The 24175-nt window shown below is 41.8% G+C and overlaps 1 protein-coding gene and 1 long non-coding RNA gene across 3 annotated transcripts; one reads left to right on the forward strand and one right to left on the reverse strand.

Moving 5' to 3' along the window:
- The first annotated feature begins 17898 nt into the window (after nucleotides 1–17898).
- isl2b (ISL LIM homeobox 2b) lies at nucleotides 17899–23813 on the forward strand. Of its 2 annotated transcripts, none has more exons than XM_049717327.2 (6): nucleotides 17899–18099; nucleotides 18311–18500; nucleotides 18578–18843; nucleotides 20096–20391; nucleotides 22493–22660; nucleotides 23185–23813. In XM_049717327.2, exons 1-6 carry the CDS (start codon nucleotides 18042–18044, stop codon nucleotides 23299–23301), a joined length of 1095 nt encoding a protein of 364 aa, XP_049573284.1. In that variant the 5' UTR covers nucleotides 17899–18041; the 3' UTR covers nucleotides 23302–23813. The 2 variants fall into 2 exon arrangements, with proteins under 2 accessions (XP_049573284.1, XP_049573285.1); XM_049717328.2 differs by having other exon boundaries at nucleotides 20096–20379.
- On the reverse strand, nucleotides 18127–22718 carry LOC137840219 (uncharacterized). Its single transcript, XR_011086724.1, has 2 exons — nucleotides 22589–22718; nucleotides 18127–18836 (listed from the first exon to the last, which is right to left on the reverse strand). It is a non-coding gene; the product is annotated as an uncharacterized lncRNA (long non-coding RNA).
- Nucleotides 23814–24175: the final 362 nt, after the last annotated feature.

The following is a 24175-nucleotide window of genomic DNA, read 5'->3' on the forward strand; positions in this document are numbered from 1 at the left end:
TGTACGCCTAAATATTGTTATCCAATATATCTACTGCAATTTCACATTAGATTGCTGGTTTGAAATTTGCTTTTAATATTATTATTTTTAATAAACATTCATGTTAAAACTTGTCTGGTGTTTTATTCGCCAATTAAAACATAAAAATCAGCTTAATCATGCTTTATATGACAATATGTGCAGGTACACCTTCAATAGGTACACTACACAAAAAAAAGAATAAATAAATAAAGGGTTAATTGCACAACAAAAGCACATCAAGCTAATTTCTCACACATGGGATCGAACCAAGTTCTTACCGAGCAAGAGCTCGAGTCACTAACCGGTCGGCTATTTCGACCGGCCGTCTATAATTGCTTGCACTGTTTTGTACTGGTAATGTGCATTCCAGTTCTCAAGTGAACTGAATCTTTAGAATCGGTTCACTCAAAATATTTGTTCAAAAGAATCGTTCACCAAATCGTTCGCTACACTTTATTTATTTATTTTATTATTTCTTTTACCTCGTGTAGTGTACCAAAATATCCCATAATTATCTGCCTAGATAATTGTGACTAATTTAAAACTATTCTACTTGTTAATACCTACAAAATAACATATTCTAATTTGCATTGACCCAATTTTCACATGGTCCTTGTTTACATTTTGCATTTGACACGTTAGGGCTCTTCTTGTGTAAGTTTTATTTTTTCTTTTGTAAGTTTAACTTTGGGTACTTCGAAAGTGTCATTTTAAATTGTACTTTGCTAGGTGTTCGTGTACACAACGCGTTGTGATGACATCTGCTGTGGAGTCTTCACTCTAGTCGCTTGTGAACTGCTCCATAAAACAATGCATGTTCCATGCACAGAGAGCAAGGCCTCCATAGGGTAGTGGTTAGTGCTCTGGGCTTTCACCCCAGCGACCCGGGTTCGAATCTCAGCGGGACCAAAACACTTTTATCATAGAAAAATTTGCAACACTGTTGCTCGTGGAACCATATAACCATACACTTCCTTAGAGCTAGGGTTAGGTTTAAAGTTAGAGCTACAATTAGGTTTAGAGCTAGTGTTAGAGTTAGGGTTAGAGGTAGGGTTAGGGTTAGAGCTAGGGTGAAAGGTAGGGTTAGGGTTAGAGCTAGAGTTAGGGTTTGAGCTAGGGTTAGAGCTAGGGTTAAAGTTTGAGATAGGGTTAGAGCTAGGGTTAGGGTTAGGGTTTGAGCTAGGGTTAGACCTAGGGTTAGGGTTAGAGCTAGGGTTGGGGTTAGAGCTAGGGTTTGAGCTAGGGTTAGGGTTAGTGCTAGGGTTAGGGTTGGGGTTTGAGCTAGGGTTGGAGCTAGGGTTGGGGTTAGAGCTAGGGTTAGGGTTAGAGCTAGGGTTAGGGTTAGAGGTTAGGGTTAGAGGTTAGGGTTAGGGTTGGGGTTAGGGTTAGACCTAGGGTTAGGGTAGGGTTAGAGGTCAGGGTTAGGGTTAGAGCTAGGGTTAGAGCAAGGGTTAGGGTTAGAGCTAGGGTTGGGGTTAGAGCTAGGGTTAGGGTTTGACCTAGGGTTAGGGTTAGAGGTAGGGTTAGGGTTGGGGTTTGAGCTAGGGTTGGAGCTAGGGTTAGAGCTAGGGTTAGGGTTAGAGGTTAGGGTTAGAGCTAGGGTTAGAGGAAGGATTAGGGTTAGGGTTGGGGTTAGGGTTAGACCTAGGGTTAGGGTAGGGTTAGAGGTCAGGGTTAGGGTTAGAGCTAGGGTTAGAGCAAGGGTTAGGGTTAGAGCGAGGGTTGAGGTTAGAGCTAGGGTTAGGGTTTGAGCTAGGGTTAGGGTTAGGGTTGGGGTTTGAGCTAGGGTTGGAGCTAGGGTTGGGGTTAGAGCTAGGGTTAGGGTTAGAGCTAGGGTTAGAGGTTAGGGTTAGGGTTGGGGTTAGGGTTAGACCTAGGGTTAGGGTTAGTGCTAGGGTTAGAGGTTAGGGTTAGGGTTGGGGTTAGGGTTAGACCTAGGGTTAGGGTAGGGTTAGAGGTCAGGGTTAGGGTTAGAGCTAGGGTTAGAGCAAGGGTTAGGGTTAGAGCTAGGGTTGGGGTTAGAGCTAGGGTTAGGGTTTGACCTAGGGTTAGGGTTAGAGGTAGGGTTAGGGTTGGGGTTTGAGCTAGGGTTGGAGCTAGGGTTAGGGTTAGAGCTAGGGTTAGGGTTAGAGGTTAGGGTTAGAGCTAGGGTTAGAGGAAGGATTAGGGTTAGGGTTGGGGTTAGGGTTAGACCTAGGGTTAGGGTAGGGTTAGAGGTCAGGGTTAGGGTTAGAGCTAGGGTTAGAGCAAGGGTTAGGGTTAGAGCTAGGGTTGGGGTTAGAGCTAGGGTTAGGGTTTGAGCTAGGGTTAGGGTTAGTGCTAGGGTTAGGGTTGGGGTTTGAGCTAGGGTTGGAGCTAGGGTTGGGGTTAGAGCTAGGGTTAGAGCTACGTAGGGTTAGGGTTAGAGGTTAGGGTTAGGGTTGGGGTTAGGGTTAGACCTAGGGTTAGGGTAGGGTTAGAGGTCAGGGTTAGGGTTAGAGCTAGGGTTAGAGCAAGGGTTAGGGTTAGAGCTAGGGTTGGGGTTAGAGCTAGGGTTAGGGTTTGACCTAGGGTTAGGGTTAGAGCTAGGGTTAGGGTTGGGGTTTGAGCTAGGGTTGGAGCTAGGGTTAGGGTTAGAGCTAGGGTTAGGGTTAGAGGTTAGGGTTAGAGCTAGGGTTAGAGGAAGGATTAGGGTTAGGGTTGGGGTTAGGGTTAGACCTAGGGTTAGGGTAGGGTTAGAGGTCAGGGTTAGGGTTAGAGCTAGGGTTAGAGCAAGGGTTAGGGTTAGAGCTAGGGTTGGGGTTAGAGCTAGGGTTAGGGTTTGAGCTAGGGTTAGGGTTAGAGCTAGGGTTAGAGCTAGGGTTAGAATTAGGGTTAGGGTTGGGGTTAGGGTTAGACCTACGGTTAGGGTAGGGTGTGGTCTATGTCTGTGTGGTGTGTGTGTGTTGTGTGTGTGTGGTCTATGTCTGTGTGGTGTGTGTGTGTGGTCTATGTCTGTGTGGTGTGTGTGTGTTGTGTGTGGTGTGTGTGTGGTGTGTTGTGTGTGTTGTGTGTTGTGTGTGTGGTCTATGTCTGTGTGGTGTGTGTGTGTGTGGTGTGTGTTGTGTGTGTTGTGTGTGTGTGTGGTCTATGTCTGTGTGGTGTGTGTGTGGTGTGTGCGGTCTATGTCTGTGTGGTGTGTGTGTGTTGTGTGTGTGGTGTGTGTTGTGTGTGTGTGGTCTATGTCTGTGTGGTGTGTTGTGTGTGGTGTGTGTGTGTGTTGTGTGTGTGGTGTGTTGTGTGTGGTGTGTGTTGTGTGTGTGGTCTATGTCTGTGTGGTGTGTGTGTGTGGTGTGTGTTGTGTGGTGTGTGTGTGGTGTGTGTTGTCTGTTGTGTTGTGTGTGTGTGGTCTATGTCTGTGTGGTGTGTTGTGTGTGTGTGTTGTTGTGTGTGGTGTGTGTGTGGTCTATGTCTGTGTGGTGTGTGTGTTGTGTGTGTGTTGTGTGTGATGTGTGTGTCTAGTGCGTGTGTTGTGTGGTGTGTGGTGTGTGTGTGGTCTATGTCTGTGTGGTGTGTGTGTTGTGTGTGTGTTGTGTGTGATGTGTGTGTGTTGTGTGGTGTATGTGTGTGTGTGGTCTATGTCTGTGTGGTGTGTTGTGTGTGGGTGTTGTTGTGTGTGGTGTGTGTGTGGTCTATGTCTGTGTGGTGTGTGTGTGTGTCTGGTGCGTGTGTTGTGTGGTGTATGTGTGTGTGTGTGATCTATGTCTGTGTGTGTGTGGTGTATGTCTGTGTGTTGTGTGTGTGGTCTATGTCTGTGTGGTGTGGTTGTGTGTGTGTGGCGTGTGTGATGTGTGTGGTGTGTGTGGTGTGTGATGTGTGTGTGGTCTGTCTGTGTGGTGTGTGTGTGTTGTGTGTGGTGTGTGTGTGGTGTGTGGTGTGTGTGTGGTCTATGTCTGTGTGGTATGTGTGTGGTGTGTGTGGTGTGTGTGGTGTGTGTTGTGTGTGTTGTGTGGTCTATGTCTGTGTGCGTGTGTTGTTGTGTGTGGTTTGTGTGTGTGGTCTATGTCTGTGTGGTGTGTGTGTGTGTTGTGTGTGTTGTTGTGTGTGGTGTGTGGTCTATGTTTGTGTGGAGTGTGGTGTGTGTGTGATCTATGTCTGTGTGGTGTGTGTGTGCTGTGTGTGTGGTGTGTGTTGTGTGTGTTGTGTGTGGTGTGTGTTGTGTGCGTGGTGTGTGTGTGGTCTATGTCTGTGTGGTGTGTTGTTGTGTATGGTGTGTGTGTGGTCTATGTTTGTGTGTTGTGTGTGGTCTATGTCTGTGTGGTTGTGTGTGTGGTGTGTGTGTGTTGTGTGTGGTGTGTGTGTGGTGTGTGTGTGTGGTCTATGTCTGTGTGTGTGGTGTGTGCTGTGTGGTCTGTGTGGTGTGTGTGTGTGGTGTATGTGTGTGTGGTGTGTGTGTGTGTGGTGTGTGTGGGTGTGTGGTGTGTGATGTGTGTGTGTGCGTGTGTGGTCTATGTGGTATGTGTGGTGTATGTCTGTGTGGTGTGGTTGTGTGTGTGGTCTATGTCTGTGTGGTGTGTGTCTGGTGTGTGTGGTGCGTGGTGCGTGTAGTTTGTGTAGTTAATTTTTTTTTGTGTAGTTTGTTTGTGTAGTTAAAAAATGTTTGTGTAGTTTGTTTGTGTAGTTTGTGTAGTTAATTTTTTTTGTGTAGTTTTTGTAGATTTTCGTAGTTTGTTTGCGTAGTTTGTGTAGTTTTTCGTAGTTTGTTTGTGTAGTTTGTGTAGTTTTTCGTAGTTTGTGTAGTTTGTGTAGTTTGTGTAGTTTAAAAAAATGTTTGTGTAGTTTTTTTTAGTAAAAAAAAGTGTGTAGTTTGTGTAGTTTTTCGTAGTTTGTTTGTGTAGTTTAAAAAAATGTTTGTGTAGTTTTTTTATCTACACAAACAAACTACACAAACATTTTTTTAAACTACACAAACTACACAAACAAACTACGAAAAACTACACAAACTACACAATATTTTTTTTACTACACAAACAAACTACACAAACATTTTTTAAACTACACAAACTACGCAAACAAACTACGAAAAACTACACAAACTACGCAATTTTTTTTAACTACACAAACTACACAAAAAATTTAACTACACAAACTACACAAACAAACTACGAAAAACTACACAAACTACGCAAACAAACTACGAAAAACTACACAAACTACGCAAAAAAAATTAACTACACAAACTACACAAAAAAAATTAACTACACAAACTACACAAACAAACTACACAAACATTTTTTTAACTACACAAACAAACTACACAAAAAAAAAATTAACTACACAAACTACACGCACCACACACCACACACACCAGACACACACCACACAGACATAGACCACACACACACAACCACACCACACAGACATACACCACACATACCACATAGACCACACACGCACACACACATCACACAACACACACCCACACACACCACACACACATACAACACACACACATACACCACACACACACACCACACAGACCACACAGCACACACCACACACACAGACATAGACCACACACACACACCACACACACACCACACACAACACACACACACCACACACACAACCACACAGACATAGACCACACACAACACACAAACATAGACCACACACACACCACACACAACAACACACCACACAGACATAGACCACACACACACCACACACCACACACACACCACGCACACAACACACACCACACACAACACACACAACACACACCACACACACAACACACACACACCACACAGACATAGATCACACACACACCACACACCACACAAACATAGACCACACACCACACACAACAACACACACACACAACACACACACACACCACACAGACATAGACCACACACACAAACCACACACAACAACACACGCACACAGACATAGACCACACAACACACACAACACACACCACACACACCACACACACCACACACATAGACCACACACATACCACACAGACATAGACCACACACACAACACACACCACACACACACCACACACAACACACACACACCACACAGACAGACCACACACACATCACACACCACACACACCACACACATCACACACACCACACACACACAACCACACCACACAGACATAGACCACACACACAACACACAGACATACACCACACACACACAGACATAGATCACACACACACACATACACCACACAACACACGCACCAGACACACACACACACCACACAGACATAGACCACACACACACCACACACAACAACACCCACACACAACACACCACACAGACATAGACCACACACACACATACACCACACAACACACACACATCACACACAACACACACACAACACACACACCACACAGACATAGACCACACACACACCACACAACACACGCACTAGACACACACATCACACACAACACACACACAACACACACACCACACAGACATAGACCACACACACACCACACACAACAACACACACACACAACACACCACACAGACATAGACCACACACACACAACACAACAGACAACACACACCACACTCACACCACACAACACACACCACACACACACACCACACAGACATAGACCACACACACAACACACACCACACACAACACACCACACACACAACACACACACACACCACACACAACACACCACACAGACATAGACCACACACACACACAACACACACCACACACACAACACACACACACCACACAGACATAGACCGCACACACCACACACACACCACACAGACATAGACCACACACACAACACACAACACACACAACACACACACCACACACAACACACACACACCACACAGACATAGACCACACACACACAACACACACACACCACACAGACATAGACCACACCCTACCCTAACCGTAGGTCTAACCCTAACCCCAACCCTAACCCTAGCTCTAACCCTAGCTCTAACCCTAGCTCTAACCCTAACCCTAGCTCAAACCCTAACCCTAGCTCTAACCCCAACCCTAGCTCTAACCCTAACCCTTGCTCTAACCCTAGCTCTAACCCTAACCCTGACCTCTAACCCTACCCTAACCCTAGGTCTAACCCTAACCCCAACCCTAACCCTAATCCTTCCTCTAACCCTAGCTCTAACCCTAACCTCTAACCCTAACCCTAGCTCTAACCCTAACCCTAGCTCCAACCCTAGCTCAAACCCCAACCCTAACCCTAGCTCTAACCCTAACCCTAGGTCAAACCCTAACCCTAGCTCTAACCCCAACCCTAGCTCTAACCCTAACCCTTGCTCTAACCCTAGCTCTAACCCTAACCCTGACCTCTAACCCTACCCTAACCCTAGGTCTAACCCTAACCCCAACCCCAACCCTAACCTCTAACCCTAACCCTAGCTCTAACCCTAACCCTAGCTCTAACCCCAACCCTAACCCTAGCACTAACCCTAACCCTAGCTCAAACCCCAACCCTAACCCTAGCACTAACCCTAACCCTAGCTCAAACCCTAACCCTAGCTCTAACCCCAACCCTAGCTCTAACCCTAACCCTTGCTCTAACCCTAGCTCTAACCCTAACCCTGACCTCTAACCCTACCCTAACCCTAGGTCTAACCCTAACCCCAACCCTAACCCTAACCTCTAACCCTAGCTCTAACCCTAACCCTAGGTCTAACCCTAACCCCAACCCTAACCCTAACCTCTAACCCTAGCTCTAACCCTAACCCTAGCTCTAACCCCAACCCTAGCTCCAACCCTAGCTCAAACCCCAACCCTAACCCTAACCCTAGCTCAAACCCTAACCCTAGCTCTAACCTCAACCCTAGCTCTAACCCTAACCCTTGCTCTAACCCTAGCTCTAACCCTAACCCTGACCTCTAACCCTACCCTAACCCTAGGTCTAACCCTAACCCCAACCCTAACCCTAATCCTTCCTCTAACCCTAGCTCTAACCCTAACCTCTAACCCTAACCCTAGCTCTAACCCTAGCTCCAACCCTAGCTCAAACCCCAACCCTAACCCTACCTCTAACCCTAACCCTAGGTCAAACCCTAACCCTAGCTCTAACCCCAACCCTAGCTCTAACCCTAACCCTTGCTCTAACCCTAGCTCTAACCCTAACCCTGACCTCTAACCCTACCCTAACCCTAGGTCTAACCCTAACCCCAACCCTAACCCTAACCTCTAACCCTAACCTCTAACCCTAACCCTAGCTCTAACCCTAACCCTAGCTCTAACCCCAACCCTAGCTCAAACCCCAACCCTAACCCTAGCACTAACCCTAACCCTAGCTCAAACCCTAACCCTAGCTCTAACCCCAACCCTAGCTCTAACCCTAACCCTAGGTCTAACCCTAGCTCAAACCCTAACCCTAACCCTAGCTCTAACCCTATCTCAAACTTTAACCCTAGCTCTAATCCTAGCTCAAACCCTAACTCTAGCTCTAACCCTAACCCTACCTTTCACCCTAGCTCTAACCCTAACCCTACCTCTAACCCTAACTCTAACACTAGCTCTAAACCTAATTGTAGCTGTAACTTTAAACCTAACCCTAGCTCTAAGGAAGTGTATGGTTATATGGTTCCACGAGCAACAGTGTTGCAAATTTTTCTATGATAAAAGTGTTTTGGTCCCGCTGAGATTCGAACACGGGTCGCTGGGGTGAAAGCCCAGAGCACTAACCACTACCCTATGGAGGCCTTGCTCTCTGTGCATGGAACATGCATTGTTTTATGGAGCAGTTCACAAGCGACTAGAGTGAAGACTCCACAGCAGATGTCATCACAACGCGTTGTGTACACGAACACCTAGCAAAGTACAATTTAAAATGACACTTTCGAAGTACCCAAAGTTAAACTTACAAAAGAAAACCCATAACAAATAAAACTTACACAAGAAGAGCCCTAATGTGTCAAATGCAAAATGTAAACAAGGACCATGTGAAAATGAGGTCAATGCAAATTAGAATATGTTATTTTGTAGGTATTAACAAGTAGAATAGTTTTAAATTAGTCACAATTATTTAGGCAGATAATTATGGGATATTTTGGTACACTACACGAGGTAAAAGAAATAATAAAATAAATAAATAAAGTGTAGCGAACGATTTGGTGAACGATTCTTTTGAACAAATATTTTGAGTGAACCGATTCTAAAGATTCAGTTCACTTGAGAACTGGAATGCACATTACTAGTACAAAACAGTGCAAGCAATTATAGACGGCCGGTCGAAATAGCCGACTTGTTAGTGACTCGAGCTCTTGCTCGGTAAGAACTTGGTTCGATCCCATGTGTGACAAATTAGCTTGATGTGCTTTTGTTGTGCAATTAACCCTTTATTTATTTATTCTTTTTTTTTTTGTGTAGTGTACCTATTGAAGGTGTACCTACACATATTGTCATATAAAGCATGATTAAGCTGATTTTTATGTTTTAATTGGCGAATAAAACACCAGACAAGTTTTAACATAAATGTTTATTAAAAATAATAATATTAAAAGCAAATTTCAAACCAGCAATCTAATGTGAAATTGCAGTAGATATATTGGATAACAATATTTAGGCGTATATAGGTATACACGTTATTTAAAAACGACTATAAGTGTTACACTATGATACAGGTGTTTACCAGCTCAGTGGCCGAAGAGGAGAGTGTCCGCCCTGAGATTGGGAGGTAGTGGGTTCAAACCCCTGCCGAGTCATACCAGTGACTATAACAATGATACCCATTTCTTCCCTGCTTGGCACTCAGTGTAAGGGGTTGAAATGGGGCCCCCCCCTGCTGCTTATAATAATTATAAAAGTAAACCTCAAACCAGCAATTGCAATAGATGTATTGGATAACGATATTTAGGCGTATGCATACAGGTTATTTCAAAACTACTATAAGTGTTATAAAATCAAGATTACCCAAAGAGAAGCAGAATCTCCCCGTTGTTGCATAACGGCGCATCCCTTCATGCAATAAAGTTAGCCGTTAGCTTGGAGAAAACGTGCATAAAAGAATTGGTGTTTCAGCGAGTGGTTCTTTCTTTCCTTGGCAAATCGTACATCGACATGTTGGCTTGCATAGTTCACGCCAGGAGACGCAACACGTTCACTGACTGGTCCGCTGACGCACGGCAAGGAAGGCGGTTCACCCATTCACTCGTTCGCGAACGGGAAAGTCAGGACTCGTTCCCTCACTGATCCGTTCTCGCGATGAACTGGGAATGCAAATCACTCACTCACTGACAAATTCACTCACACATCCATTCAGGGGGTGAACGGGAAATGCAATTTACTGACTCGTTCGTAAACAGGAAGTTACGTCATTTTCTTCTTCGTTTCTTTTACGGCGAGGTGGCACCAGCTTCAATGCACATTACTGGTTAAAGTCATATGAACTGACAAAAGAACCAATCACCTTAGGAAGTGATTCAGTCACTCTCGTTCACTTCTTTTTGCACGAACCGTTCACTCACGAGCCAGACATTTTGTCAATATGTATGAGAAGTCGACGTGAGAACCGAGCGTCCGTGTGTGACAGGTCGACGGCGCCGAGAACTCAAATGGCTTCAGGGACGAGGAGGCCGCCGCTCGCTGTCACGCCGATCCTAACCTAAGGGAATGAAGAGTGACCATTACAGTGCCGTGAAAAAGTTTGTGAACCCTTAGGATTTTACAATATATTTGCACTTTTTTTAAAGAAATGACGGTGACAAGTTTACAAAAGTGTTACAGGATATTGACACAAGGCTAGTTAGCATTGACACAAATCTGCAAAACCCTGTTTTAACAGGAAGCATAAGAAAATAGCAAAAAAATCAAAACACAGGTGTGAATAAGTTTGTGAACCTTTCCACCTATAGAAGTTAAAACTGACTGTGTGACATGTCTTTCAATACTAGATGACTTCGGGTAATTTCATGTGACTTGACAGACCTTAAAGCCACACTTGTTGTATACTCACCTGAATGTACTTGTCATTTAGTAGAGCTATACCTGCGTGGACACAAACATTACAAATCTAGCAATGGGAAGATCTAAAGAGCTGTCTCCAGACCACAGAGGAGCAATAATTGCAGCTCACAAATCTGGAAAAGGTTACAAAACCATAGCCAAAGATCTGCAGCTACATGTTTCAACTGTAAGACAAGTGATTTACAAGTACCAAGAACATGGAGTAACTACTTCACTTCGAAGATCTGGTCGTCCAAGGAAGATAACAGGCAGAGCAGAAAGAGAGATGGTGAGAGAAGTCACTGATAACCCCAGACTTACCTCTAGAGACCTTCAGAAATCTCTCTCAAGCAAAGGAATTGAAGTTCATGACAGCACCATCAGAAAAAGACTGGCTCAGAATAACCTTCATGGAAGGGTAGCAAGGAAGAAGCCATTACTATCAAAAAAGAATATTGCAGCTCGGTTAAAATTTGCTCAAGAGCACATAGGAAAGCCTCAAGAATTTTGGAACAACATTTTATGGACTGATGAATCTAAAATAGAACTTTTTGGCCAAAATCAAAACAGATTTGTTTGGAGACGACCAAACACAGCTTATCAACAAAAGCACCTCATCCCTACTGTAAAACATGGAGGAGGACGAGTACTCGTATGGGGCTGCTTTGCAGCAGCAGGACCAGGGCAACTTACCATCATAGAAGGAATCATGAATTCCGAGGTTTACCAAAATATTCTGGAAGAAAACGTTAAACCGTCTGTAAAGAAGCTCAAGTTAGGAAGAAACTGGATGCTGCAACAGGACAATGATCCAAAGCATGCAAGTAAATCAACATCGGAATGGCTCAAAAAGAAAAAATTCAATGTTCTGGAGTGGCCCAGTCAAAGTCCAGACTTAAATCCGATAGAAATGTTGTGGTCGGACCTGAAAAAAGCAGTGCACCAAAGAAAACCATCAAACCTTGGACAACTGAAGCAGTTCTGCAGGGAGGAGTGGCCCAAAATCTCCCCAGCTCGATGTGAGAGACTCGTCAGTACTTACAAGAAAAGATTGCAAGAAGTCATTGCTGCTAAAGGAGGTGCAACAAGCTATTAACTCTGACTGTTGGCAAGGGTTCACAAACTTATTCACAACTGCGTTTTCATTATTTTGTTATTCTTGTGTGTTTATAGTTAAAATATAGTCCTATTAATTTGTATTCAGCCATAATGGCAATGTGTCACCATTCTGTAACACTATTGTGAACTTGTCTCCGTTATTTCTTTAAAAAAATGCAAATATATTGTAAAATCCTAAGGGTTCACAAACTTTTTCACGGCACTGTAGATGCTTCATTATTGACATGTTTTAATAATGGCACATGGGGAGTCACTTTAGCCGCATTAACATTACATGATCATTCTTTGCATTCTCATTAAACAAAAGGTGATGGCATAATGTAAAGCTTGCGGCAATCATGGGATATTTTAAAACTATTTTCCACAAAATTTTAAAATCAACAACTCGAATGGCTTCTGCAGCAAAGACTCCAACTGGGCAAAGTGTGTGTAAACATGATTGGGGTGTGAGTGCGCAGTGGAGATTTTTTTTTAGGGTGCGCGCCGCTAAACAGCTGGATGTGTGCATTTAAGAAAGAAAAAAGAAAAGTCTCATTGAGAACAAACAGTGACAGATTGAGAACACGTCTCACACATATACACGTTGAAGCCGGTAAAAAAAAAAATACAAATGAATTATACATGGCACTTTAAAAAGCTTCTCAGGTTCTCCTTTTGGAGACATTCTTCTTAAGTGCACGCTGCTCCCAACAAGTGTGCAAGGAATCCACTCAGGAGACTGTTGTCATGGTGACCGTCATTGCTTTTTTTTCTTCTTCTTCTTCTGGATACTTACAATGGCTCTTAGGATAAAAAGTGGGTCAGTGATAGGAGGAAGAGCTGAAAATAGCGAGTGACCAGCCCTTGGAGGATATGCTATTAATTATTCAATTAGCTTGTGGAAATTGAGAATAGTATTAATTGAATCATTTTACAGAATGGGCATTATTAAAGCTGTCCAATCAAATCAAGTTTAATCTCACAAAAGGAGGAATATACAAAAATAATGATTGTTGTTGTTGGATTGTTGTTGTTGTCGTGGCACGTGCTAGGTCATGTGATAAACATGAGAGAGCTCAATTAAATGATCTCCTCGACATTAATTCAACGATCCAACGTGTAAACGTGTACTTTACGCTTGGCTTGCGACGCGGCGGCTAAATTAGCAAACATTTTCGAGTAAAAAGCATTGAGACTCTTTGGGGAAATTGTCGTCCGTCGGATTCTGTGTTTCTTTTTTCTGTCTGAGCTGATTTACATATTCATATTCAATTAACACGTTTACTTACATGAATTTTCAATGACCATGGTTGGATGACATGTAGAGGAAATTGAATGAAGGCGCACTGCTACCTATGCACTCATTTATTTAAAGAGCACTAATTGGGCGGGTTGCGTTTTGGCTCCCCCTGCAGGTGTAAATTATAATTTCATTTTAACCCACTGTGACGTTCACGAGCGGAAAAAAAATAAGAATTAGAAACGACCAGGAAGCGTTGGAACCGAAACTATAGTGCCAATAAAATTTAGGATCACGATATGGTGACATCAATAATAAAATAATTGCTTGTCTACTACGAAGAAAGCTGTGTTTAGAGCTAATAAGAAGAGAATCACTTCCTAGGCCCACTCATTTGTCATGACTTTTGATTGCTTGAAGAAAAATTCTCATTTCCTTCCACACATTTCTTTCACGTCATCAAAGGTTAATTTGTTTTATTTTATTCCTTATCGATGATGAGTGGTTTTCATTTTTTTTTACAAACGAATTCATAATTTCCTTTGGTAGAAAAAAAATCTTGAGATCTGTACAATGTTGGAGAGTTTGAGTTGGAGAGTTTGAGTTAAAGGGTTTTACTGCATTAATGTGTCTTCTTTTTGTTCACTTTGGAGTTTGGATATTGACATTGAGTTTGCATAACTGAATTCCCCCCCCCCCCCACACACACACACACCTTTTTTTCCCCCCAATGCACATTTCCACCTTTGCAACACTGACACACCAAGTTGAAAGATCGTACTCGGTCTTGCCTAAAAAGTTAGGAGGCTTGAGTTTATCCACTACTTTGTGGCACAATTTGAAATATGTGCCACATTCAGCTTCACTTGTCTAAAGCCCAGACTCAATCAGTGTCCTGGGTCGGTCTGTGGGTGCTCTGTCTATGTGTGTGTTTGGACTGAGGAGGATGGTGGGGGGGCTGCAACATTTCCATGTGGCCTCTAGGGAGTCGCACAGCAATTGCTCTCAGCTAAATGCACTCACATATGAATATTTCAGTACAATTTAATGTTGCAGCTACAGCCCCACTGGAGCAGAGCATCAATTTGTGAACACAGTTCTGTTGAAGTTAAAAGCCGGGCCAGATAATACACCATGAAAGCCACTGTCAATCCAAAGGGACGCACACACACTTGAAAGAAAAAAAAAGAACAGCACTTCACTTGGCCTGCAAAATACAAACTGCTTTAGAGTTATTTTTTGAGGAAAGTGGCAGTGGGTGGCCAATATTTGCCAAGTTTTGACAGTTTTCCCACAGCTGTGTGTTCTTGCCATTTGTTCCATGCACACGCGTCCTTGCACACATATTTGGGCACACAGCTGGTGGAGGGAGAAAGTCCGTCGTGCACCTGCTGTCTTGTTAATAAAATACACCAAAGTGATGCTCAAACGTCTTTTTTCACACAACTGCGCTCCCCTTAGGTGTGAGAACATGAGTGTGCTACAAAAGATGCACGCCACCATAGAGACCTGGAAAAAAAAAGGTCAATGAAAGTTTCTTATGGTGCATGGACACATTGCTGCTAATTATAACTTTTCTTTGGTTGTGGGATTTCACAATTCAGATATTAAACTAAAGAATGAAGAAAACAAGATGGTGAGCCATCGTGCCCCTTCCTCCCTCGCACAACACTCATTACTTCCTGAAGCTTTAATTGTGCCGCAGTTAATTCTTATTTTTCCGCTTTACTAAACCTGACAGAATACAACGCACCAATAAACAGAAATTGAATGTATCGTCATCCATCCCTCTCTATCGAAGGAGACAAATAACAACTTGACGGACGTTGTTGTGACTGATGCAAACACACCGATGCATCGGCCTCATCAAAGTGACACAACTTCTTGTTTGAGACACTCATAAGCAACAAGCCAGCGACAAGACAATGCATTTGTAAACTAAAGCAAGTGTCTGACAGTTACACTAATAAGGTAATAATGGTTGCCTCTGCAATGCAGCGCTGCCCTGAGGCGCCAATCAAAAATTAATCCTAATTATCATGTGAATGCTGCATTAACTCCGCACGTGTAATGAATTATAAATCTGCAACATGCTTCTCCTCTCACAAAGGCCTCTATCGTTTCAGGAAGATTTTTTCCACATACAATAAATTGAAATTATTGTGTATTTCATGTGAAATCTTTGATGACAATTACCAGGTATGGTAAACCTTTTTATTTATTTTTTGCTGTAGTGGTAGTGGTACACTGACTTCACTTGCAGCCTGAGTGAAGTTGATTTGACCATGTTTAGGAGGATTTTTTTGTCTGTAAAAAAATAGTAAAAAATTATTTTAATTTTGTAAAATATGACCATATATAATAAGGCTTTTTTTGTAAAAAAAAAAAAAAAAAAAAAAAAGAAGAGCATTGTTGAAGAGAAAAAAAATAAAAAATAAATCCAGTACACCCAAACAAACTGTCAATATTTCAGACGGACACATTTGGAGAGAGGTCCCGGGGAGGAAGGGAGTCTTATTGAAACAATCTTTGTGAATTACTAATCTGTCTGGCAATACAATGAAGGCAAAGTGCCATCCCAATGTAAAACATTCAACAGAATGTGGTACTGCAGCAAAGTTCCGTCAAGTGGCCTGGGAGACACACACACACACACGTCCAAACGTGAGTCTGTTGCCAAAGTTTAAGTGGATGATGAGAGTGTACCATGCATATTTGATGATGTTAATGGCCCATCAAAGCTTGATTAGACATTCTTTTGGGAGCTTTGTCATGTGATTCGGACAGCAAAGCTATTGGACGAATTATTATTATTGACAAGTATTGTTTGGTCCGCCTTTAATAGGTCACCAATAGTAAATATGTGTGACTCTGTCATTCTCAAACATATACAATTGTCTGTTAGCTTAATGCTAATACAAAGCTCAAAAACACAAAGACAGCATGCAAATGAGAGCATGAATCAGTTTTACTTTAAATTTTTATAGAGTACGACAGTAGTGGCGGGCTCCACTCATAATAATAATAATACTAAAAAAAACAGTCAGCTTCAGTTATTTCAATGAGTTCCATTCAAATAAGGCGGAGTCTATTCAATGTATGCAAATTGAATCGAAAGGCCATTAGAAATGTGAGCTGACAGTACGTGACTTCACTTAAACACATTACAAGTCTCAAGCTGTACAATTCAATTTGCCTTAAACTCATCTGATTACTCCTGAAAGTACAACTTTTTCATAAGAATGACAAGTCTTTGACTCTTATTTTTTAAAATTTTGGATGATTCATGTTTCATATATTTATGTGAGCTGAATGACCAGAACGTGTGAGTGCCATTGTAGCTCAAGGTACAGCAGCAACAACACCGATTCTTAAGGCCCTGGGCAGTTTAGACTGACACGGCAACATATAGAGGTGGAAATCTGATTGGACAATAGCATCCGTATCTACTGGAATTAACGCAGCCTAAAGCGATGCCAGGAAATTAGAGAATAAACTGTGGGAATAAATCAACACAAATTAATGGAAAACATTTTTAGACTTTAGATTATTGTCAGTTCTTCTGAGCAGAGAAGGCCTTGCTATTTTGTAATCACAATTTGGATTCCATCTTTTGTCTATACCTGTAACGATTGGCCAAACCTACAAAGTTGTTTTTGCATGTATACACGTACAGTAGATTCAAGAAAATGTAACTGTTTGCCAGCCTGATGATGCCAGTACAGAGAGAAGCCCAATTAAGTGTAGTTGCCACCTGAATCCACTAGGTGTCCTTCTTGTGCAGATGAGGACTGTGTCTAAAGGTGGACATCGACCCACCCAAACCAGTCAGGGGCGTACGTCCTTATTTAATAAATTTTATTTTTTACGTTACAATTGTATTTCCTTATTTTGAAAAAACAAAACAAAAACAAACCCGCAAAGCTGAATCATTGAAATCTCTTTTGAGAAATGAACATTCTTATCATGGGGCTTTATCATACTCAGAAATATTCGTTATATTGTTGATGTTACTAAATACTGCTGAATGAAAAATTAATGCAAACTATAATATAATAAACGTATTGTTTATTTAATAAATACTTATTTTGTAAATGTAAAAATAGAGATAGATAGATAGATAGATAGATAGATAGATAGATAGATAGATAGATAGATAGATAGATAGATAGATAGATAGATAGATAGATAGATAGATAGATAGATAGATAGATAGATAGATAGATAGATAGATAGATAGATAGATAGATAGATAGATAGCCTCCTATTCCTCGTCCTCAGCATAATAAATGTATTTAAATGAACAGAATGAATGTCCTCGAAATCAATAAACAATAATATTAATTATTTCTATTGTACATTTGTTCATATATTTAGATTTATATATGCACGCAAACCCATAAATTCAAAATACTATCTAAAAAGTGTGTATTACTTTCGGCACAACTAAATGGGATTGGAGGGTCGTCCTCAGTCGTGATGACGTCACAGCTGCAGCGCATGGGACCCTGCAGCCTCTTCACTGACCCCCTCCCTCCCTCCCTCCCTCCCGCCTTCTTCCTCCTGGTCTTCCTCACTCCTCCTCCTCCTGGACGTCCTGCCTGCAGTCATTCGGGGTTTGTCCCAAGTTGTGAGGGAGGCAACCTCGGGAAGGGCCACTCACTCAGTCACTCCTCAGTCCCTTCATCTTTTTTGTGCACCTCCAGCTCGCCCCTTCCTCCTTCCTGTATGGTGGATATTATTTTCAGCTCTTCTTTCTTGGGTGATATGGGGGATCATTCCAAAAGTAAGTATAAGGGGGAGGCAGGCTTTATTTTATTTTTTTATTATTTTTTGTGGTCCTGGGGGCGACGAAGCCTCATCACGTATTTTTATCAATGATGCAACAATTCGTGGGGGGTTTCTTGCAGTTACTGCATTTGCAAAAACATGCAGAATGCAAGTCGAGTCTCGTCAAGCCAGTTTAAAAATGACTGGTGCTATTGTGCTGTGCGCAGAGAAGCCAGGATTCGCCATGTGTGTGGGATGCGGAAGCCAGATCCACGACCAGTACATCCTGAGAGTCTCCCCGGACCTCGAGTGGCACGCAGCCTGCCTCAAGTGTGCCGAGTGCAGCCAGTACCTGGACGAGAGCTGCACTTGCTTTGTCCGGGACGGCAAGACCTACTGCAAGAGAGACTACGTCAGGTAATGCGGCTATGGGGCAAAACGCACAAAAACGCATCTAAACGGGATTCACTAATAAGTTTATTTCGGACCTGCAGGTTGTTCGGCATCAAGTGCGCAAAGTGCAACCTGGGCTTCAGTAGCAGCGACCTGGTGATGAGGGCCCGGGACAACGTTTACCACATCGAGTGCTTCCGCTGCTCGGTGTGCAGCCGCCAGCTGCTGCCCGGCGACGAGTTCTCCTTGCGAGAGGACGAGCTCCTCTGCCGGGCCGACCACAGCCTGCTGCTGGACAGAGGCTCAGCCGGAAGCCCCGTCAGCCCCTCACACAACATGCACTCCAACAGAGCCATGCACCTGGCAGGTCCGAAACCATTACGTCAATATTATACTTATTTTCAAGAAATTATTATGATTAATATTAATATTATGACTAGAAGTAGTTGTATTAAGTCAGTGTGCACTTATTATATTAGCAGGCACGTTCCAATACATGTACCTCCTGTATGTTTATCATACGAACATGTTTTCAAACAATGTTGCTAAATATATATATGAAAACAAAATTGTATATTTGAAGTGGTAGTACTGTTATTGTCACAAACGGGCCCCGTGTTATAATAGAAAACCTCAACATGTATGATAAAGAAACCAAAAACATTGAATTGAATTAAGATGTTTAAAAACAGCGTAGCATATAAGTAAATTACAAAAACAGGTAGTTATGTGAAGTGCATAATTGTATTAAACAATAGAGAGCGAGGTGCACGCGCTATGTTTGTTGTAAATTATGATTTTTTTTATTATTAGTGCTCGCAGTTTGATAGTCTCAGGAAAAAAAACACGAAAAGGTCCATTAGAGTTTAGAAGAAAATTCGATTGTGCGATAGATACATTTCAATTAAAATAACGTATTATTTAAAAAGTGAAAGATAAATGTTAAAATACACCGCATGTTTTTTTTTTTGGTATGATTGTGTCGATTAGCTTTTTTGGGTTAGTATTATTACGGAAAATCATTTTTTGAGTGAATTTGTAATAGCAACTTATTTTTAAGGTAGAATTTAGGTGGGTAAAAATACTAAACAGTAAAAATTGACACATCGCTATGAAATACTACAAATAGTCCAAGCGTATTGTGCAAAGTTTCTCAGTCTATGTTGGAGTGCCGGCTAAATTGTCATAATTGATCCCATTAAGGCGAACCTTCTGTACCGCTGTCATTATCTGAATAAGCTGCTATTACGTGTGTGTGTGCGCGCGAGAGAGTGTGCTTGTGTGTGTGAGCTGTCAACTTCAACAGCTTATACGCAGCGCGAAAATGACTTTTGCGTTTTGCGCATTCAAAAATCAAATTTAGTTTATTTTGAAAATATCGATAAGGTAACATCTTTTTTTAAATTTTCATGCGCGCGCGTAAATAGCTGTTCTGGATCAGGAATTTAAACTTAATAGCTAATATAACATTTAAAGAAGTGGTTGTTTATCTCGAAATGTGGGTGGCCAAGTGGTTAGCACATCCGCCTCGGTTGTAAGGACGAGGGTTCGAATCCGGGCTCTTTTCCTGTGTGCGATCAATTTAATGGACCCCGACCCCTCCTCTATCTCCCAAGCAGAGCCCGTGACGGTGCGGCAGGCCCCGCATCGCAACCACGTGCACAAGCAGTCGGAGAAGACGACGCGGGTGCGCACGGTGCTGAACGAGAAGCAGCTGCACACGCTGCGGACTTGCTACAACGCGAACCCGCGGCCCGACGCGCTCATGAAGGAGCAGCTGGTGGAGATGACCGGCCTGAGCCCCAGAGTCATCCGCGTGTGGTTCCAGAACAAGCGGTGCAAGGACAAGAAGAAGTCGCTGCTCATCAAGCAGCTTCAACAACAGCAACACAGTGATAAGACTGTAAGCATCTTCGTAAGTCCAGCCCGCTTCCATTACTTCTCATTACCTTTTTTTTTTTTTTTTTTTTTTTTTGCTTGCTGCTGTCTTGATTATGTCGTCATTCGGGTATACCTTTAGATACACCTGCACACTCTTTTGCTATGCATTATTATTATTATTATTATAAAGAAAGGCTATTTATAGTATTTCTGGGGTGGGAAAGCAAGAACATTTAGTTTTGAGTCAGGTCATGAGGTAAAGTTAAATTTAAGAAAAATAAGTTAAAATGTATGTGCGAAAAATAGTCTCTTAATAAGAACACTAAATGATTATATTATTGATTTTTCATTAAACTTTACTATATTCTTATAAAATATTTAAATAATTATTAAATAAATTATTAGTAATAAATAATGTAATATTTTTGAAACGGACAGATTGGTTATTTTACCAATAGCCTTTTTTATTTTAAATAACTTAACCAATTATTTCAAGAAATTATTGTTTTTATTAATGGCTTTTTAAGTAATACATTTTAGGGGGGGGAAATAGCACCGTGAATGCAATAAATATCACAGGGCTCTTGATAATGAAATTGACTAGTTGACCAGAATAAAGAAAGTAGTGGGCCGTATATGGACCCCGAACCACACTTTTCCCACGACTGCCAAATGCAAACTGATTATAAAGTTCAGCTCCTGTAACATTACGTTCAATATCGTGCTTGTGAATGTTGTATTATGTTAAGTGTGAGGCGGTCATCACATTACAGACAAGATGCACGCAGTGCAAAGTATAGATTGACAAATTAATACCAGACATTAAAAATGATTTACATCACTCTTATGGCCGGTGTCCCGGTCGTTAGCATGTCTGCCTCATAGTTCTGAGATTCTGGTTTTGTATCTTTTATATTTGCTGTTGTTTAAGAGATTAGCAGTTGTTATTGCGTCTGTTGTAAAGCTTTGGTTCGAATCTCAGTTCCAGCCTTTCTGGGCAGTTTTGCATGTTCTGCCAATTGCTTCTATCGGGTCTCGTGTTACATTCCAAAATCATTCTGACAGTTGCTTTATGTTGAAAGCAATTGTCACTGTCCAACCGCTATTTTGCTCATCACGGATGGCGCAGCTAATGTCATCTAATTATCTGATTGCGAGATGCTGTGTGAAAAGTGTGCACATTTCTGTCAATATCTTGCTTTGCTCAGTTCGGAGTCATTATCATGAAGTGCCTTTGGTGTCCTCATTAACATCACTCAAATGAAAAAAGACATTGTGAGGTCTTGTTGGAAGTGGGCAAACATTTGCACGCAAACTAGTACAATGATTAGTATCTTTAAATGTATTTTCATAATTTTATGTGATTTGGCACATACCCTGCATGTGTAATGAGTGGTTAAACGACACGAAATCAAAAAAAACTTTTAGGTGGATTTGCTGTTCACAACAGTTATTTGATTTACTAATTGATATAAACTATATTGTATTTTCACAATCACCTTAAACGTGTCTATGACTCCACTCTGCCATTACAGGCTAACTGGCTGTTTAAAAACCTCTCTGATGTTTTCAATATCATTACAACCAACATTTGGTCTTTCTTCACTGGAGACTGAAAAAAAGTTACAGAGCAAATATTTACACTTTTGTAATTTACATCACATTATGTGTATAGTTGGATGTCATCACGTTTACCGTGTCCATCCCCGCATATAATGAAATATCAACTGAGATAAAAACGTCTCAAATTTGAAGTGTGCTTGTGACACCCAACTTGCAAACTGAATTGTGTTGCTTGCTAAATGAAACTCCTCTTAAATGCGAACATAAACCAAAATGTCCGTCCTGTCAGCATATTTTGGATGTGCACTGTCTGCTTAGTCAATTGGGGAAAAAAGTGTGGGAGCTTGACCAATATGCATTTCTAACAACATTAACAGGACAATCCGTTTTTAGCCACCTTTGGTGTTCAGCATACAACCAATCTAAAGTTCAATAAAAAATCGCAACATTTTTACAGGGGGTGAAATGGGGACGTCTCAAAGGCACCTTATATTGACTCTTCAGTTCTGATGCAGTACTTTTGCATAATCATGATGTGAAAGGCGAAACTATATAAATGACGCTCATTTCAGAACCTGCAGGGCTTGACGGGAACGCCTCTGGTGGCCGGAAGTCCCATTCGACACGAGAGTACAGTGCAAGGCAACCCGGTGGAGGTCCAAACGTACCAGCCACCTTGGAAGGCCCTCAGCGAGTTTGCCCTGCAGAGTGACCTGGACCAGCCTGCCTTCCAACAACTGGTACGTTCTTACTCTTGATGCACTTGGATCTGGTCACAAACACATAAGCAAACAACTGTCAAAAATGTCTTCGTGAGATATTTGAAATTGAAAAAGTCTCAATACTTTTGCTCACATGTTGCTCGGCTCTTTAAACATAATGTAAGCACACGTAATAAGATCTTAAAAGATCAACATTATGAAACAAAGATCATGAAACTCGTGTCGTATCAATCTAACCAATAAATGAGTTTCACTTTGCGAGTCGAACTGCACCTGTAATGTTGAATTGCCCATTACGCAAGTTCTTGGACGGTATGTTGCACTTTGTTTAAAACTTAATCATCATGTTCAATATATTTGAGTAGCATAAAACAAAGCATGAAAATGTGTTCGGTCAATTTGCTTTACATTTAAAAATACACAATTGAATAAAATAATTTTATATCTTATGTGTTTCTGAGTTAAACAGTATTAGAAATAGCTGACAAAGGAAACATTTTGCATTATATTCTGCTACTTCTAATGTGTATTATTTTCTGCAGGTGTCTTTCTCCGAGTCCGGCTCTCTGGGCAACTCGTCAGGAAGTGACGTCACATCCTTATCCTCTCAGTTACCGGACACCCCCAACAGTATGGTACCGAGCCCGGTGGAGACGTGAAACCTGTAACCTCCGCCAAGGCACCCGCTCCCTGCAAATGTTGCAGCATGAAATCCTCCTACTTAATTCCCTCTTGCATGTGAGCAGCTCATCACATCGACCATAAAAGAAAAAAAACAAGGATTAGTCTTTTTTTTTTGATTCCCAATCATGGAGAGGAAGATGGACGACAAAGCTGGCGATGTTGCATGAAGAAAGAAAGATGTACAGAACCTTTGGATGTGGATATAACCTCCATGATGAGACTTGAATACCATGGAAACACTTCATGGACTTCCGTCACCTTTCATTGTGATCTTTTTGTGTCATCTTGTTTCCTCGATGTCATCTTTTTGTTTTTTTATACGTTGGACTCTTTGTCTTAAACGCTGAGCATGAACAATAAGGAAAAAAAAAAAAAGCAATTTATCGGTGTTGTAAAATACAAGCTTGTTTGAGCTCCTCGAACAAACAGAAGAACTAAATTATTGTTATATTATTTATTGTTTGAAGGGCGATTCGTAAAGGGAATATTAACTGATCTAAATAATAATAATAATAATAAAAGCTGAATACACAAGTATGTGTCGGTGCAGCTTTTATTTGATTTGTATTTTTTGTTTAAATTAAACATTATTTAAAAATTATTTTGACTTTTTTTTTTTTTTTTAAATTGCATCCAACCTCCATCAGATCAGTAAAAACGACCCAAAAAAAAATTCTGTTGCTTCTCATGCATGTCCTTTATTTCTGTCCACTAAAAAAACCTGCTTGCTGCTCAGTCCAGTTCCTCTGGTCTGTGTAGACGGCGGCCAGCACGTCTTATCTGCTTTTGGCATCAGCTGATACACACTAAACTGAGACCGACAACACATCCACATGCGCGCACACGCGC

Source organism: Syngnathus scovelli, chromosome 4, assembly GCF_024217435.2.
Source record: "Syngnathus scovelli strain Florida chromosome 4, RoL_Ssco_1.2, whole genome shotgun sequence".
NCBI classification, from domain to species: domain Eukaryota; kingdom Metazoa; phylum Chordata; class Actinopteri; order Syngnathiformes; family Syngnathidae; genus Syngnathus; species Syngnathus scovelli.